At 48.5% G+C, this 18875-nt stretch overlaps 2 protein-coding genes across 2 annotated transcripts in view; one reads left to right on the forward strand and one right to left on the reverse strand.

Annotated features, from left to right (window-relative positions):
• Window positions 1-7657, forward strand: part of NIP7 (nucleolar pre-rRNA processing protein NIP7) — a 37806-nt gene extending 30149 nt beyond the window's left edge. The window contains exon 5 of the mRNA XM_078669312.1: window positions 6739-7657. Within this exon, the coding sequence (XP_078525438.1) occupies window positions 6739-6858 (120 nt within the window). The 3' untranslated portion in view covers window positions 6859-7657. The remainder of the gene's footprint in view (window positions 1-6738) is intronic.
• An 84-nt stretch (window positions 7658-7741) lies between these two features.
• The window catches only part of TMED6 (transmembrane p24 trafficking protein 6), a 98235-nt gene continuing 87101 nt past the window's right edge, over window positions 7742-18875 (reverse strand). Inside the window, exon 4 of the mRNA XM_078669310.1 lies at window positions 7742-10949. Within this exon, the coding sequence (XP_078525436.1) occupies window positions 10716-10949 (234 nt within the window). The 3' untranslated portion in view covers window positions 7742-10715. The remainder of the gene's footprint in view (window positions 10950-18875) is intronic.

An 18875-nucleotide genomic window follows, 5' to 3' on the forward strand; every position in this document is an offset into this window, starting at 1 on the left:
AAAAACAACACGTGATGGACTGAATGTGGATCAATGTCACACACTCCCCCAGTCAAAAGATCTGGGCCCAAATCCATCGTTTTTTTGCACTCCACACCACCCTGGGTCAGATAATGGCTTTATGCAAATCAGCTCTGACCCTGTTGCCCCATGGGAACAGTCCAGTCCGAACTACAACAGCCATATCTTTCCCAGACCGGAATCAAGCATCCGAGGACCGGACCGGTTTCGAGGTAACACCTCTCTTCAGCCCGGCTAGCTTGACTCCAAGTGGTGTGGAGTGCCTGGGACCCACGTCTGGGCATCCCCAGCGCACTTAGGGCGGCAATTGCAAAAAACAACACGTGATGGACTGAATGTGGATCAATGTCACACACTCCCCCAGTCAAAAGATCTGGGCCCAAATCCATCGTTTTTTTGCACTCCACACCACCCTGGGTCAGATAATGGCTTATGCAAATCAGCTCTGACCCTGTTGCCCCATGGGAACAGTCCAGTCCGAACTACAACAGCCATATCTTTCCCAGACCGGAATCAAGCATCCGAGGACCGGACCGGTTTCGAGGTAACACCTCTCTTCAGCCCGGCTAGCTTGACTCCAAGTGGTGTGGAGTGCCTGGGACCCACGTCAGAGCTGATTTGCATAAAGCCATTATCTGACCCAGGGTGGTGTGGAGTGCAAAAAAACGATGGATTTGGGCCCAGATCTTTTGACTGGGGGAGTGTGTGACATTGATCCACATTCAGTCCATCACTTGTTGTTTTTTGCAATTGCCGCCCTAAGTGCGCTGGGGATGCCCAGACGTGGGTCCCAGGCACTCCACACCACTTGGAGTCAAGCTAGCCGGGCTGAAGAGAGGTGTTACCTCGAAACCGGTCCGGTCCTCGGATGCTTGATTCCGGTCTGGGAAAGATATGGCTGTTGTAGTTCGGACTGGACTGTTCCCATGGGGCAACAGGGTCAGAGCTGATTTGCATAAAGCCATTATCTGACCCAGGGTGGTGTGGAGTGCAAAAAAACGATGGATTTGGGCCCAGATCTTTTGACTGGGGGAGTGTGTGACATTGATCCACATTCAGTCCATCACTTGTTGTTTTTTGCAATTGCCGCCCTAAGTGCGCTGGGGATGCCCAGACGTGGGTCCCAGGCACTCCACACCACTTGGAGTCAAGCTAGCCGGGCTGAAGAGAGGTGTTACCTCGAAACCGGTCCGGTCCTCGGATGCTTGATTCCGGTCTGGGAAAGATATGGCTGTTGTAGTTCGGACTGGACTGTTCCCATGGGGCAACAGGGTCAGAGCTGATTTGCATAAAGCCATTATCTGACCCAGGGTGGTGTGGAGTGCAAAAAAACGATGGATTTGGGCCCAGATCTTTTGACTGGGGGAGTGTGTGACATTGATCCACATTCAGTCCATCACTTGTTGTTTTTTGCAATTGCCGCCCTAAGTGCGCTGGGGATGCCCAGACGTGGGTCCCAGGCACTCCACACCACTTGGAGTCAAGCTAGCCGGGCTGAAGAGAGGTGTTACCTCGAAACCGGTCCGGTCCTCGGATGCTTGATTCCGGTCTGGGAAAGATATGGCTGTTGTAGTTCGGACTGGACTGTTCCCATGGGGCAACAGGGTCAGAGCTGATTTGCATAAAGCCATTATCTGACCCAGGGTGGTGTGGAGTGCAAAAAAACGATGGATTTGGGCCCAGATCTTTTGACTGGGGGAGTGTGTGACATTGATCCACATTCAGTCCATCACTTGTTGTTTTTTGCAATTGCCGCCCTAAGTGCGCTGGGGATGCCCAGACGTGGGTCCCAGGCACTCCACACCACTTGGAGTCAAGCTAGCCGGGCTGAAGAGAGGTGTTACCTCGAAACCGGTCCGGTCCTCGGATGCTTGATTCCGGTCTGGGAAAGATATGGCTGTTGTAGTTCGGACTGGACTGTTCCCATGGGGCAACAGGGTCAGAGCTGATTTGCATAAAGCCATTATCTGACCCAGGGTGGTGTGGAGTGCAAAAAAACGATGGATTTGGGCCCAGATCTTTTGACTGGGGGAGTGTGTGACATTGATCCACATTCAGTCCATCACTTGTTGTTTTTTGCAATTGCCGCCCTAAGTGCGCTGGGGATGCCCAGACGTGGGTCCCAGGCACTCCACACCACTTGGAGTCAAGCTAGCCGGGCTGAAGAGAGGTGTTACCTCGAAACCGGTCCGGTCCTCGGATGCTTGATTCCGGTCTGGGAAAGATATGGCTGTTGTAGTTCGGACTGGACTGTTCCCATGGGGCAACAGGGTCAGAGCTGATTTGCATAAAGCCATTATCTGACCCAGGGTGGTGTGGAGTGCAAAAAAACGATGGATTTGGGCCCAGATCTTTTGACTGGGGGAGTGTGTGACATTGATCCACATTCAGTCCATCACTTGTTGTTTTTTGCAATTGCCGCCCTAAGTGCGCTGGGGATGCCCAGACGTGGGTCCCAGGCACTCCACACCACTTGGAGTCAAGCTAGCCGGGCTGAAGAGAGGTGTTACCTCGAAACCGGTCCGGTCCTCGGATGCTTGATTCCGGTCTGGGAAAGATATGGCTGTTGTAGTTCGGACTGGACTGTTCCCATGGGGCAACAGGGTCAGAGCTGATTTGCATAAAGCCATTATCTGACCCAGGGTGGTGTGGAGTGCAAAAAAACGATGGATTTGGGCCCAGATCTTTTGACTGGGGGAGTGTGTGACATTGATCCACATTCAGTCCATCACTTGTTGTTTTTTGCAATTGCCGCCCTAAGTGCGCTGGGGATGCCCAGACGTGGGTCCCAGGCACTCCACACCACTTGGAGTCAAGCTAGCCGGGCTGAAGAGAGGTGTTACCTCGAAACCGGTCCGGTCCTCGGATGCTTGATTCCGGTCTGGGAAAGATATGGCTGTTGTAGTTCGGACTGGACTGTTCCCATGGGGCAACAGGGTCAGAGCTGATTTGCATAAAGCCATTATCTGACCCAGGGTGGTGTGGAGTGCAAAAAAACGATGGATTTGGGCCCAGATCTTTTGACTGGGGGAGTGTGTGACATTGATCCACATTCAGTCCATCACTTGTTGTTTTTTGCAATTGCCGCCCTAAGTGCGCTGGGGATGCCCAGACGTGGGTCCCAGGCACTCCACACCACTTGGAGTCAAGCTAGCCGGGCTGAAGAGAGGTGTTACCTCGAAACCGGTCCGGTCCTCGGATGCTTGATTCCGGTCTGGGAAAGATATGGCTGTTGTAGTTCGGACTGGACTGTTCCCATGGGGCAACAGGGTCAGAGCTGATTTGCATAAAGCCATTATCTGACCCAGGGTGGTGTGGAGTGCAAAAAAACGATGGATTTGGGCCCAGATCTTTTGACTGGGGGAGTGTGTGACATTGATCCACATTCAGTCCATCACTTGTTGTTTTTTGCAATTGCCGCCCTAAGTGCGCTGGGGATGCCCAGACGTGGGTCCCAGGCACTCCACACCACTTGGAGTCAAGCTAGCCGGGCTGAAGAGAGGTGTTACCTCGAAACCGGTCCGGTCCTCGGATGCTTGATTCCGGTCTGGGAAAGATATGGCTGTTGTAGTTCGGACTGGACTGTTCCCATGGGGCAACAGGGTCAGAGCTGATTTGCATAAAGCCATTATCTGACCCAGGGTGGTGTGGAGTGCAAAAAAACGATGGATTTGGGCCCAGATCTTTTGACTGGGGGAGTGTGTGACATTGATCCACATTCAGTCCATCACTTGTTGTTTTTTGCAATTGCCGCCCTAAGTGCGCTGGGGATGCCCAGACGTGGGTCCCAGGCACTCCACACCACTTGGAGTCAAGCTAGCCGGGCTGAAGAGAGGTGTTACCTCGAAACCGGTCCGGTCCTCGGATGCTTGATTCCGGTCTGGGAAAGATATGGCTGTTGTAGTTCGGACTGGACTGTTCCCATGGGGCAACAGGGTCAGAGCTGATTTGCATAAAGCCATTATCTGACCCAGGGTGGTGTGGAGTGCAAAAAAACGATGGATTTGGGCCCAGATCTTTTGACTGGGGGAGTGTGTGACATTGATCCACATTCAGTCCATCACTTGTTGTTTTTTGCAATTGCCGCCCTAAGTGCGCTGGGGATGCCCAGACGTGGGTCCCAGGCACTCCACACCACTTGGAGTCAAGCTAGCCGGGCTGAAGAGAGGTGTTACCTCGAAACCGGTCCGGTCCTCGGATGCTTGATTCCGGTCTGGGAAAGATATGGCTGTTGTAGTTCGGACTGGACTGTTCCCATGGGGCAACAGGGTCAGAGCTGATTTGCATAAAGCCATTATCTGACCCAGGGTGGTGTGGAGTGCAAAAAAACGATGGATTTGGGCCCAGATCTTTTGACTGGGGGAGTGTGTGACATTGATCCACATTCAGTCCATCACTTGTTGTTTTTTACAAAAAGATCATAGCCTAAATATAAATTACCAAAATATCTTGAAGGTAAGTGTATGTAGAGAAGTGTAGCTTTGCCATGCCTAACTCCAGATTTACGTAACTTGAAGATAAATTTCTTCTGGTTATGTATATGTGGAGTTAAAAAATAGTAAACATATACATGCCTATTCATACTTAACTTTGTGAAATTGTGGTAGTTGCTACTCTATATTTGTTTAGCACAATAACTCAATATTCAGGTAGCATATCGTTCTTGGCATACCTGCCTGTGTCCAGTTTGAGGTCTTATGGATCTACTTTATCTGAATATGCGACCTCTGGAGGTGAGTGAGTTTGCTACAGGTGACTTCAGTTGTGTATGTATGGCATCACTGGACCTGTACAGTCCACCTTAGTTTTTAGGTCTCGTGACCTACAATGCGCGCAAGCGCATTGAGGGAGCGAGAATTCAAGTAGCCAAAATCCTCGTGAAACCACGGGCTTCGTTCCTGCGGTTTTCTTGAAGTTCATGTGAATTACGTGAGCAAACAAGCACGCGCATTCACGGCCGCAGAGCACATCAAAGGGCTTCGCCCAGCGTGCGCTCTGCGGCTTCTCCTCCCCTAATTAATCATGGCTGGCTGGCCGGCCGGTAGGCCGGCCCCCACACACCATCCCCCTCTTCTCTTCTTCATATTCTCTTATGTGTACATTAAGATTTTTACTATATCAATGAAAATGTTGCCTTTTTTTCGTTGTTTTATATTGTACATTTTGCTTGCCGCTCCTAATCGTTTATAATTGTGTGCAATTTTGCTTGACACTCCTAATCGTTTATAATTCTGTGCAATCACGGTATTTGTTTCCTTTCGCTCGCTTCTTCTGTCCGAATGCCTCTTATACGCTCGGTACGCACTTTCCCTACATTATCATAATTAAGATTTTCCATTTAACATATTCTTTTGACATCCTTCTTCCACACACTATTCCTCCTTCACTTCCCCCCGCAAATCGCTTTCTATAATTTTCCTGTCTACTGTGGTGAAAGACACCCCTTTGTGCAGCTCACTGTCCCCCACGCAAAGCAACCCTTCTCCTAGTCAGTGGTGCTTTGTGCGTTCAGCACATTTCGCTGACACGCCCCCCTATGCATCGCCCCTTTAAATTGTCTGTGGGCCCGCGCAGCGCTGGCCCTTTTAAGAGGCTTTCAGAAATAAGTGAACTGATAAATACATAAGTGCGCCGCAATAATTAGCAAAAATACAAGGCCGAACCTGTGACAAATGGTTCTGTAACATTCACACGGTTCAGAAACACGGTGCAGAAATGAAGCCCGCTTAACGCCTTCATTCTCTCTTACGGTCCGGGATTTTCATTTCTCCATGTGTGATGTAAAGCGCTGAGCTGCCCAAGTGGCGATGTTGGCGCTACATAGCTCCCGTAATAAATAAATATATATATCATGGTGGCCCGGGCCTGGCAAAGATACCACGAGTAACGGAATGAAGTGCATTGATTCATCGAGTTTAAAAAGGGTCGACGTAACAGATTGTATGTGCTTTTTGAATTTTAAGTGTGAGCTTGCACCAGTAATGAACTTAGGCATGTGTAAGGTAAGCGTTGCGTACATTGTCTCAGCATACGGGCGCTTTTTATGTGCATACTGTACATATGCCTACGTTTCATGGAAAAGGCGGGTCTCTTAGGAAAGAGCTGCAGGAATATAATCAGCAAGAACAGAGCCAAGGTGTTCATCACGCCAGGCAAAATACGACCTTGCCGCTGGAGCACTCTTCAACCACTAAAGGGTAGTTTTCGGGCCTTTTCTTCATGCATAGCGCCACCACGCGGTGGTGCGCCGAGGATGCTGCCTTAACTAGCCTCAAGGGAGTGCCAGTCACGGTATCGTGAAAACTTCTTACGCCAGGCACGCTCAGATGCGTAATTTACCATGTGTAACGTACTCATCCCCTCACCCCTCTCCTGGCGTTGCCAATAGGTCTCGCAGTAGGAAAGTCGGAGCTATTACAATTGCAAATAACAATGCCTTTTATTTATTTTTTTCATTTTAAAAACATAAAGGGCTTTGTCATTTACAAAACCAATAGCTCCAACTTTCCTATTGCGAGACCTATTGGCAACGCCAGTGCTTGTTTATTTCTTCACTTATGAATGTTGACCCGGTCTCTGGAGTTTGCGGAGATATGGAAGGACATCCAACAAATTTAACTAATTGTGGAATGTTAATCCTCAGAAATATTTTTGCCTATGATGATCAGACACCTTAACGTAGGCATTGTTTTGAATATCATGTTTTTTACTACCTAGGGATTCGGAGTAGCCGCAAAATCAACCTTGGACTGCAGGAAAGTGGACCCGATGGCGATAGTAGTATTTCACCAGGCTGACATTGGCGAGTATGTGCGTCATGAGGAGACCCTAACGTAGTGAAAGATTGGGGCCATCGATGCATACTGTGCCAGGAAGGATGGAGAATCGGGACTCTGGGTGCAGAGATTGCCTGGATTGGGAAACCATACCATGTGGAACAGAAAATTGTGTATAAACACATCATGTTTTGAAACCGCTTTGTGGATATGTCTGAGAAGACTGATTTTATTTCCAGTCAGAATTCTACTTCTGGCACATTTTCAATGCACCTAAATTTAACTGAGCAATTTACACAAGCATCTCCATCAACTTTTTTCTATTATTCAGTGATGTACTTTACGTCCTCTACAACTAATTCATCACGTCTGTTTAAAGGTGTCACTGCGAAAAGAAAATGACTGCATTACCAGATGGCCTTCTCACAACAGCCTTCATACATGTACCTCCAATCAATCCTTTTTTTTTTGTTGCAATGTCTTTACTTGAGATGTTTTTGTTTTTTAGGTAGACCATGTTATAAATTAAATATACGGAGTCTCCCTGCCCACTACTTTTTTGTTTTTGTTTAATACATACACTTATCACCAATATAGTCCATGGATTAGCAGTGGGATGGAAGGTTGTAGTTTTTGAGGGCAAAACCATACCTGTCATATGTGACGAGGGCACATACCTTTTAAAGCAGATGCAACTACTTAGTAACAATGGACCTTAAAGATATGGGAACATTTTCAGCTGGGCTGTGATCTGCCTGGGAGTTTTTGACCAGTGTCCCACCTAGACCACACCTTAATTTAAAGTGAAAACAATCGCACAACCTATTTTTGTATGCAATAAAGTATGTTTTTTTCTTGCACTGTTGTGTTCTGGTAGTTAATTTTTCTAAATGACATATTTTAGATATCTGTATGAGCTTACATTTTCCTTGTGAAGCAGTACGTTTTTGTTTTTTTAATTTTTGCTCATTTGTTTATTTAGTTTTACATCATATACAAAGCAGAAACAATCATACATCATTTTGTCAAGTATACATTACATTTCTGATACGTTTTCTGTTCCACTTTATTGTATTTTGACACGTTTCTTTGCAAATATGTATAGTAAAATAGGATTCCTGTTTCAAATGTATTTTTAGTTTTCTAATTGAACATTTTCTAACTTTGAATACAGCTGATATCACCGATGGCTTTATATTCATATTTGCTAGATGAAAGACTGGTCTTACTTGCCAGAACTTAGCCAACATGCTGTTGAGCATTGTATGCATTCAAGTGGTCATAAAATAAGTGTATTTTACCAGTACTGAATGTTAGCAAACATTTTTGTTGTATATTATTTGTGTGTTACTCATTTTGCCATTGTGGCACTTTACATTTCCTGCGTTGTACTGGAGTTACCATTGTCGACCGGAGTCTGAATCTTCTTGTGGCGATGAATTGCTTTGATTTTGTTCTGGACATTTTCTCAGGTGGCTATGTCTTGGTCATTAAGTTGTTGATATATGCTTAGGTCCGGGTTTTGACAGCACAGCCATTAACTGCCCATGTTATTAATATACAAAGAATGGGCTTTGGGCCTACCCTTTCAACCATTGACTTGAGACTGTCAATCACAACTTGGCTTAGCCCAGTGAAGTATTCCTCTGGATGGTTGGATGTATCCTTCGCTTCTCATTGCATTGAACTGCATGAGAGAGGAATGTAAAATTCAATAGCCCTCTGTTTGCTCCTGCTGGCTCCCTCCTGTGTATCAGCTGCAGTGTGCATGCATTGGTGCCGCAATCCCATAACTTTTGCCTTTACCACTGCAGGTAAAGGCTGGATTGCTTTGACAGTTCGGCATCTTCTAGAGTGATACTTTCACTTCCCAACATGTGTGGAATGTTTTGGTGGCGGGTGCTGTGGTAAGAGTATATGGTGAATTTTGGCCTTTCATATGTAAGGTTGGAACACTGCCCGTTGTGTTGGATGCTGTCTTATAGCATGGTGGAAAGTGTTAGCGTGAACACAGTGATCATATATCTGTGCAGTATTCGTTTTTTTTTGTGATAGTGTTCTGTTGGAAGTTTCTATGTTTGCTGCCACCTGTGCTGTAGTGTTTAGTGGGTTCGTCCTTGCATGCAAATATCTGTGTATTGCCGACAAGCCAGGGGGCAGTAGAATGCTGTGTGTCTACATCAAAAGTGGGTACACAAGTAGGCCAGTAATGCTGATGGGGACATAAGCATTGTGTTTATATGGTTGGGGTGCAACAGAGACTGTGGCGTTTGGACCCAGCACAAATGCTTGAAGCGTAGGGACTCCGGTTGGAACAGAGGACAAATGCTTGAAGCGTAGGGACTCCGGTTGGGACAGAGGACAAATGCTTGAAGCGTAGGGACTCCGGTTGTGACAGAGGACAAATGCTTGAAGCGTAGAGATTCCGGTTGGGACAGAGGACAAATGCTTGAAGCGTAGGGACTCCGGTAGGGACAGATGACAAATGCTTGAAGCGTAGGGACTCCGGTTGGGACAGAAGACAAATGCTTGAAGCGTAGAGACTCCGGTTGGGACAGAGGACAAATGCTTGAAGCGTAGGGACTCCGGTTGGGACAGAGGACAAATGCTTGAAGCGTAGGGACTCCGGTAGGGACAGAGGACAAATGCTTGAAGCGTAGGGACTCCGGTAGGGACAGAGGACAAATGCTTGAAGCGTAGAGACTCTGGTTGGGACAGAGGACAAATGCTTGAAGCGTAGGGACTCTGGTTGGGACAGAGGACAAATGCTTGAAGCGTAGGGACTCCGGTTGGGACAGAGGACAAATGCTTGAAGCGTAGGGACTCCGGTTGGGACAGAGGACAAATGCTTGAAGCGTAGGGACTCTGGTTGGGACAGAGGACAAATGCTTGAAGCGTAGGGACTCCAGTTGGGACAGAGGACAAGTGCTTGAAGCCTAGGGACAGAGGACAAATTCTTGAAGCGTACGGACTCCGGTTGGGATAGAGGACAAGGTGCTTGAAGCCTAGAGAAAGAGGACAAATGCTTGAAGCCTGAAGGGAACCACTGGACACAAGTCCCAGATCATTTGTGAAAGGTAATGCTAGTGGGTCAAAGGCGCCAATGGTTGATTTAGGAAGGTGATTCCGTCTGCTGTTTAAAACATATCGGAGACGGACAGTATTTGTAGAAAGATGTGTGTTCATGGAGGGGTCAGCACAAACTTTGGCTAATCTACCCTAGAGGCTTTCCTTTCCAAGAGATGTTTTTCCAGCCTGGTCTTACTCTGATTAAGGCAGGCTTTTCTGCTCACGAGGGAGGGATAAGAACTGGTTATAGAGTCCTACTTGTCTGTTTATTGGTAGGTATGTATCTGCCATAACATCTCCGAGTGCTGTTGAAAGAATTGAGTGAAACCAACCCTTCAAGAAAAAAAAGGTAAATACTGAAACAGTTAAAGACATTGGAAATCTGTCTGCCGCTTTCAAATGTTGAGTGCTTTGGCCTCCTGACTTTGGCGTACATCTCGGTTAGCTAAATGCTCTCTGCTGAAATCTGTGTAGCTTGGAAGTCACACGTTTGAACTGTGGCAGCAGTGCTTTCTTCTTTCAAAGGCTGTGTATATATGTACGCTTACACGCAGCGCTATAAAACATTTAAACATGTTGGTTCATGAGCACTACATAAAACACTTCACTGCAGTCCTGATTTTCTGATCTACACCACCAATGAACTGATGTTCGGTGCGTCTTTCCTGAGATAATCATAACAAGAAAAATTATTTTTTAACCTAATTTGAAAATATTTGCGAGCATAATTTAAGGCACATCAAGTGTTTTGAAAGATGCTTTCGTACAAAGGAAAACAGGAGTGGAATGCATCACTACATGGAACGGCGCCTTTCTTCCAAGGAATCTTGGATCAGAGCCTTGGTGTTCTTAACAACGAGGTTTCTGAATATCTGTGGTGGTTCGGACATTAAAGAGGCGCTTCAGGAAATAGAGCTGCAGAAACCCTGAGAGGACAATGACCACGCTCTGCGCTGCTGACCACCAGTTCACGTAGTTGTAGTTTAACAGCAGGGTGAAGTAATCTGCTCCTTGACGCATCCGGGCAATGTTGTAGAAGCGCCACATGTGAAAAACGTGGATCTGGAGTTGCCGGGTGCTCTCCTAGAGTGACAGAAATGAGAAAAGTGATGGTAGTAAGCCACATACTTTGTCTCACAGGAGAAAGGTCATGTTTACAACCGGGTAGCCTTTATTTACTCCCTTACCCGGAATAAATAGATGTTGCACCATAGAAATACTGACTTGCATACATAATTGTTTTTTTATTGACATACCCAGAGACACGTTCTGCTTATTTTTCGATTAAGATAGTAATATTAACTTTGATTTTCGTTTTCTTTTGTCTATTTCAATAAGACTGTTATGAAAGTAATCGATATGGAAAGGGTGGGCATGTAAACAGCGCCAGCAAATCTTTGCATGTTTCTGTATCTTTTAAAAGCATAGTATTCAGTATCTGTTTTCACAAGCATGGCAGCACTTGAGTAGTGGCCATCTCAGATGGCTTGTGTGGGTGTGGCATGCCTGCACTTAGTTGGCGAAAAGAATGAAGAAAGCGTAGGCAGACATGGAGATATACATTATTAAAGTGAACCTTTCTAAATTAAGTAAGGCAGTATGTGTCTAGTTCCTATAATTAATATCTGTAGCCATATTTTCCATAATAAATGAAATCTCTCACTTTCTATAGTTGAATCGAAATTTGCCTAGCAGTGTAACGGTAAGTTTCAATTCTATTAAGGACACGGAGGCGAGGATTATGCTTTTGTACCTTCTCCACTGCTTTATTACAAAAGTCGCAGCAGCCAAAAAACCATCAAATAACAACAGCCCTACCTTAGAACAAAGGATATGGGCAAAACAGAAAAGAAATGTCCATAAACCACAACTCCCATGAGTCCCATTAGGCAGTCCATAACATAGTCCTTCCTTAGTCTCCACCGCAGCTAGATAGGACGTCCTTCTCATGACCACTTCCTCTTTCTTCGCGCGAGGCACGCTATGTCATCACTGATCCTGCTTGGCACTCTCATTTCCTATGAAGAAAAATGCCACAACATCAGCCGTGAAAGGACATCCAGGTCACGTAAATTGCACATCAGCAAGGTACAACCACCTGAGACTGGAAAACAGATTACTTACTGCAGTACGGGCGGGTAAAATCCACCGGAGACCGGGAGGGATAATCCTCTCCTCCGTGTCCTTAATAGAATTGAAACTTACCGTTACACTGCTAGGCAAATTTCGATTCTATGTCAGGACCGGAGGCTTCAGATTATGCTAGTTTAAAGCTTACTCACCACCAAATGGGCAATATCAAGCACCGGTTTGAAGTAAAACCTTTTAAAGGTGGAGTCCGAAGACCAATCAGCAGCTCTCATCAGATCCTCTAATCTGGCTCCTACAGCAAAGGCTTTCGAGGCCATGGCCCCCCTAGCCGAATGTGCACCGAACTGTTTTGTGTCGATGCCAGCTTCCTGCATGATCCACCGTACCCATCTGGCGATGGTGGGAGAAGAGACAGCCTTGTGTGGCTTACGCAGAGCGATTAGCAGCTGTCGTTCGCCCGGAGGACGAAGTTCCAAGGTTAGGTCCTCATAGACCTTTAAACACTGAACCACACACAGTTTGGGAGAGTCCGCGAAGCTCGGATAAGAAATTGACCGTGAAGCGCACTTCGTGCGACGCCCCAAGGTAAAAATCACCCCATCAGGGGAAAAAACCCTCGCCGTGACATCCAAGGCACGAACATCCGATACTCGTCTGCACGAAATCAGACATAAGAGCATAGCCAACTTCGCCGAAAGTTCCTTCAAGGACAGATACTCATTCGACGGCCATGACAACAAGAGATTCAGTACAAGGTTAACATCCCAAAGAACCGAGTAACGCGGTTCTGGCGGCAAAGACAGGCGAACGCCTCGCAGTAGGCGACAAACAAAAGGATGCTCTCCTAGAGGCGCTCCTTCCACTGGCTGATGGCCCGCCGAGATCGCCGATCGCATCGCATTGATGGTACGATAGGCCAGACCTGCCGCGGCCGACTCCGCCAGATAATTCAATGCAGGAACAACTCCTGCGACCAAGGGATCCAGGTGTCGTCGAAGACACCAGCGTGACCACTTATTCCAGGCAGATCGATAACGCTTTGTCGTGCTGCCTGCCCAGGCTTTCGAGAGGAAATCCTCAGCTGGTCTTGAAAGGCCCGGGAGCAACCAACGTCGCCCGAAAGCCTCCACGCCATGAGGTGAAGCGAGCTCTGCGTGAGCAGATGGTGGGGTTCCCCGTCCGCGTTGAGAAGAAGCCGCGGAAACCGGGGGAGTAGGATTGGAGAATCCCAGGAAAGTTCCAGAAGAACCGGAAACCACACTTGTGACCTCCACCAAGGGGTCACCATCACCACATCCGCCTGTTGGCGACGGAGATGGGCCGCCGCTCTCAGTATCATCGAGAACGGGGGAAATGCGTACGACATCTCCCTGCTCCAGTCCTGGAGAAAGGCATCCGTGGCCTCTGCTAGAGGGTCCGGCCTCCAGCTGAAGAAACGTGGAAGCTGGAAGTCCAGACGGGACGCAAAGAGGTCCACTGAGAACGGTCCCCAGGTATCGTCCAACCACTTGAACACCTGTGGATCGAGTTGCCATTGACTGGAGTCCCTCAGATATCGGGAATGCCAATCCGCCACCCGGTTGTCGCGACCCGGCAAGTATTCTGCCGTCACCGACACCTGGTGTGCTAGGCACCAAGCCCAGAAAACTTTCGCCAAGTCCGAAAGGGCTTTGGATCGAGGACCTCCCAGATGGTTGACATACCTCACCGCCGAGATATTGTCCATGCGAAGTAAGACACAAGAACGAACTGTGTCCTTGGTCCAGCATTGGATCGCGAAGGACCCGGCCAACAACTCCAGACAGTTGATATGGAGCTCCTGCTCCTCGGATGACCAGGCGCCGCCTGTGGAAAACTCTCCACAGCGAGCGCCCCAGCCTGCACGGCTGGCGTCGGACTCTATCACCAAGTCTGGTACAGGACCGAAAATCGCCCTGCCGTTCCAGGCCTCCATATGCGTGAGCCACCAACGCATTTCCTCCTTCACTTCGTCCGACAGGGGAACCACCTGATCGTACGTCAGGCCCCGTCGGAGGTGATGCGCCTTGAGGCGCTGCAGGGCTCGGTAGTGCAAGGGCCCCGGAAAGATTGCCTGGATGGAGGAAGACAGTAGTCCCACCACCCGGGCAATCTGACGGAGAGAGGTGTGTGATCGTGAGATCGTTTGGCGGAGGATGTGACGGATCTTCCCCAGCTTCCGAGAAGGGAGGCTGAGGGTGCAGTGAATGGAATCCACGGTGAATCCTAAGAAGACTACAGACTGGGACGGGATCAGAACAGACTTTCCGCTGTTGATCACGAACCCAAGACCCTGGAGTAAGGCAATGGTCTGGCGCAGCTGGAGATCTAACTGCTCGGGGCATTGAGCCATCAGCAGGATGTCGTCTAGATAGACTATCATCCGGATGCCCTGGCTCCGCAGAACCTCCATCGCCGGCCGAAGGATTTTGGTGAAACACCAAGGGGCTGAAGAAAGTCCGAAAGGAAGGGCGGTTAACTCGAACACCTGACCCCCCCACCGGAACTGCAAAAAACGACGGTGAGGGGGATGAATAGGAACCACAAGGTACGCATCCTTGAGGTCCAGACGCACCATCCAATCGTGTGGAAGGAGCACATCTCTCAAAAGATGAATCCCCTCCATCTTGAAATGCCGGTAGACTAACCAACCGTTGAATTCTTTGAGGTTGATAACCGGGCGTTTCCCACCATCCACTTTGTCCACCAGGAACAAGTTGCTCAGAAACCCCATCGGGTGCTGAGAAGAAAGGCAGATGGCGCCTTTGCGAAGCAGGTCCGAAACCTCTTCGTCGACTAGACTCGCGTCCGCAGACGAGAAAACGATAGGAGGAGGTGGCCTGACTTGTCGGGGCTGATCGTAGAATTCTATGTGGAAACCTCGAATAGTCTGTAAAACCCAGGCATCCGCTGTGATTGCGGCCCAGGCGTCTGGAAACAAGGCCAAACGACCCCCCACGCGGACCTCGTCCGCCGAGATTACACTCACCGTTGGAGGAAGTCCCAGCAGCATTCTTGAATCCACCACGGCCACGGAAGCGTTGTCCTCTGGTAGGATAGAAGTTATTGTAGTTTTGCGAGGAGTTGTACTGCCCTCGCCCGGAGCCTTGATTTCTGTTGGTCGGTTGCTGACCACCACGGCCGGTCGCGCGGCCCCCTCCGCGACCGGCCTCCCTGGAGAAACGCTGGTGGAAGACCCGTTTGATGTTTGACTGGGCCCTATCTAGGGACGTAAAGGTATTAACGAACTTCCCCAGTTCCTTAATAAAAGGCTCTCCAAATAGACCTCCTTGGGCTACTGCGCCTGCCTCAGAAGAGGCCAGGTCTCCCAGTTTAGGATCTAACTTAATCAGGAGGGACCTTCTACGTTCTGTGGACAAAGCGCAGTTCGCATTCCCCAGGAACACCACTACTCTCTGCGCCCAGTTAGAGAGGACCTCGGGGGAAATGACCGCCCCGGACACTTTGGCCTCTTCAGCCATGTCCAGAATCTTCGTTATGGGACCTATGGCGTCCAACAGCTTGTCCTGGCAAGCCCGCCAGGAGCGATCAATCCCTTTCCGAGGGTCCCTAACAAACTTCGCCAAGAAGGTAGCCATCTTGGGGTCCAACTCAGGGGTCAGGGCAACCTTCCCTTCAAGCGTAGGCCTAGGGCACTCCCCGCGCAAACAGCTCCTTGCTTCTTTCTCCAAGGGCTTGCGTAGGCGGCCAGCGACAAACTTCGCCACCTTCTCCCCAGGGGTCCAAGCCGCCGACCTCGGATGGATTATCTCGTCCGGGTCCAGCATACCTGAACTATCCTGTGGTATCTCGGCGGCGGAGCCCGAAGGCCTCCAAGAACGCTCAGACCCATCGTCGTCATCGGTGTCTGCCGGGGAGGTTGGCGCCGGTGACAAAGGGGCCGAACCGGCGGGAACACCCGAGGGGCCCGGGGTTGGGGAGGGCGACGAGGAGGGATCTATCGCCTTCGCCAAAAATGCATCACGCAGCCTCTCGAAGGCGTCCTTATCCACACCCTGCGTCCCACTCGACACCCCTTCCTTACGGGGCTTCTTAGGAACTGGGGGGGGAACTCCCCGCCGGGGCCGTAGGATTAACCGGGACCCCTAGATGTGCCTGAGTCACCCTCTCGCACTCCTGTATGATACGCGCAGAGAGGCGCTCCTCCATAGGCCCCACTATCTCCGTGACGCACCTATATATAGAGCTATCTACGGCCTGATAGAATTCATCATCATTGAGGTAGCCCTGTGACTCCTCTTCGTCATAATACTCGTCCCCCATGTCAACCAAGCACTCAGCAACACCACACTGCCCCCTTCCTAGGAGGGTGAAGGTCTAAAGGAATGACAGGGTAGCAGGCTGTAGCCTGTAGAAATGATTTTGGGGCAGAAACAAGGCTGCACTCTTAAAATGCCCAGTGGAACCGGGAATATAGGGACACTCACCCCACTAGCGCGCTGGCCCTCTATAAAAGACCGGGCCTCTGTCGCCTCACTGCGCGCTAGGAACACATCTGAGAGGAAGCACGAGTGTGAAATAACGCCCGTAGGCGGCAGCGCGGTCAGAACCGCAGTACAGACCCCAGCGGGGCGTCAAGCATATGCAATAAATTGTGGGGCAGAATACCGGCTCAGAGAGCGTCAAGGTGAGGCGACCGGGCGAGCGTGAGGCAGAAACGAGCTCCTCAGCGCGGCTCTCTAGCGAGACACCGCGCTGAGGGGAACGAGACGCTTTGGCTCCCCCTAGCGGCCGGAGGCGGCAGCGAACATGGGCAAAGGCGCGTAAGAGCAATAAAGTGCTCCCGCGACCGAGAAGGGCTCTGAAAGAAAAACGGAGCGCATCAACAAGCCCCACAATAATACACAAGCAAGTACACAACGAAGAATCCCCTTAACAGTCCCCAAGAAACACCAACTTGAGGAGAAAGGGAGGAAAACACTTAACTGGCTGCGAAGCAGCGAAGAAAGAGGAAGTGGTCATGAGAAGGACGTCCTATCTAGCTGCGGTGGAGACTAAGGAAGGACTATGTTATGGACTGCCTAATGGGACTCATGGGAGTTGTGGTTTATGGACATTTCTTTTCTGTTTTGCCCATATCCTTTGTTCTAAGGTAGGGCTGTTGTTATTTGATGGTTTTTTGGCTGCTGCGACTTTTGTAATAAAGCAGTGGAGAAGGTACAAAAGCATAATCTGAAGCCTCCGGTCCTGACATAGAATTGAAATACGAAACAATATTCCTTTGCAGTCTCCTGATGCTTCACGTTATAAGGACACCTGATTTCTTATAGGCTACAACTGAGCAAGACTATGCTAATTTTTCATCATTCAATTATCTCCTAGTATTTTCAGGAGTAGATCAATCTGTAGTTTCAGAGAGCGGACACTCCTGCCTAAGGTCATTTGAAAACAATGATGAATTCCCAACTTGCACAATTCATGAAGGAACACAATTTGTTAGATCCAACTCAATTTGGCTTTAGATCAGAGCACAGCACTGAGACCGCGCTGATCAAAGCCACAAACTAACTTAAAACTATCCTTGTTGAAGCAGGAAACGCAGCTTTGATCCTGTAAGACTATCCACTACTTTAATACGGTGGATCATTTGACACTATGCCATCGCCTTGAGACTATGGGTATCAAAGAGACAGCCTTAGATCTACTTAGATCATTCCTCAACAATAGGGAAAACACTGTGACGCTAGATTAATTCAGAGCAAAAACGTTCTCACTTCCATTTGGGGACCATGGCTGAAATACAGGGAATCGGGGAGAGAGTCCGGGGACTAATCATGTAACTATATCCCACTTGTGTTCAGATGTGCTAATTTTTGTTCACCACAACGCTATTTTCTAATCTGCTTCTTGAGCACTGTCTATTGTTATGGTACTATGAGCTATGTTGAATAAAAATAATTAAAAAAAAAACTCTCACTAGCGTGTGGAGTCCTCGCTCAGCCCCTCTATATTCAACCTATATGTGGCTGAGCTTGCCCTGCTGATTCAATCTTTTGGTCCCTCAATTTACTTCCTACGCAGATGAGACACAAATTGTGGTCTCCGCACCAAACAAGGCCAATAATATGAGTATTTTGCTTCACAATTATATGAAAGAAATCTGCATTTGGATGGACAGGCATTGTCTTAAGCTAAATTAGGAGAGGACTGAAGTAATATTCTGTGGACACTCCTCGCTTTTGGACCTCCGACTGCTGGCCACCAGAGATGGGCCCACTTCCTACTCCAACTCCAAAGGTTAAACTCTATCATATCCACTTCTTATAATACACTAAGAATAATCAGAAAGATTCTCCCTTGTATTCCAGTGAGCACCAGAAAAATATTTATCTCCTCCCTCATCTTATTGAAAATAGATTACTGACACAGCCTATATATCAATCTGCAGAAACAATACCTCAATACATTGCAGGTTCTGCAAAACTCAGCCGCCAGAGTATTTCTCAATCTTCCAAAACATTAGTCTGTATCCCCGGCCATTTAGGAAGTACACTGGCTGTTAGAAGACATCGACTGAGAGGCTGCATTGATGCACCAAAGGGAGGTCGCGATTAAGCTCGGGCTACAATTAATACAGTTCAAAGTTCTACACAGGGTCTATTACGATAGAGTGCGACTCCAACAATGGGCAGGGCAGAAACATCTAATTGTCTGCGCTGCAAACCAAACCATGGTTCCTACGTACATACCCTGTGGGAATGCCAACTAATATATAGATACTGGTCACAAATAGTAGAGGAACTAAATAACATATTAGAAACACAGATGCCAATGAATCCAAAATATATCCTTCTAGTCATCCCCACAGAAATAAACTCCTACTGAGTAACTTAGGAGGGGAAGAGTAGACCTGCCCACTAAGCAGAATGAAGGGCCAGC

This window comes from Lissotriton helveticus, chromosome 12 (assembly GCF_964261635.1).
Source record: "Lissotriton helveticus chromosome 12, aLisHel1.1, whole genome shotgun sequence".
NCBI classification, from domain to species: domain Eukaryota; kingdom Metazoa; phylum Chordata; class Amphibia; order Caudata; family Salamandridae; genus Lissotriton; species Lissotriton helveticus.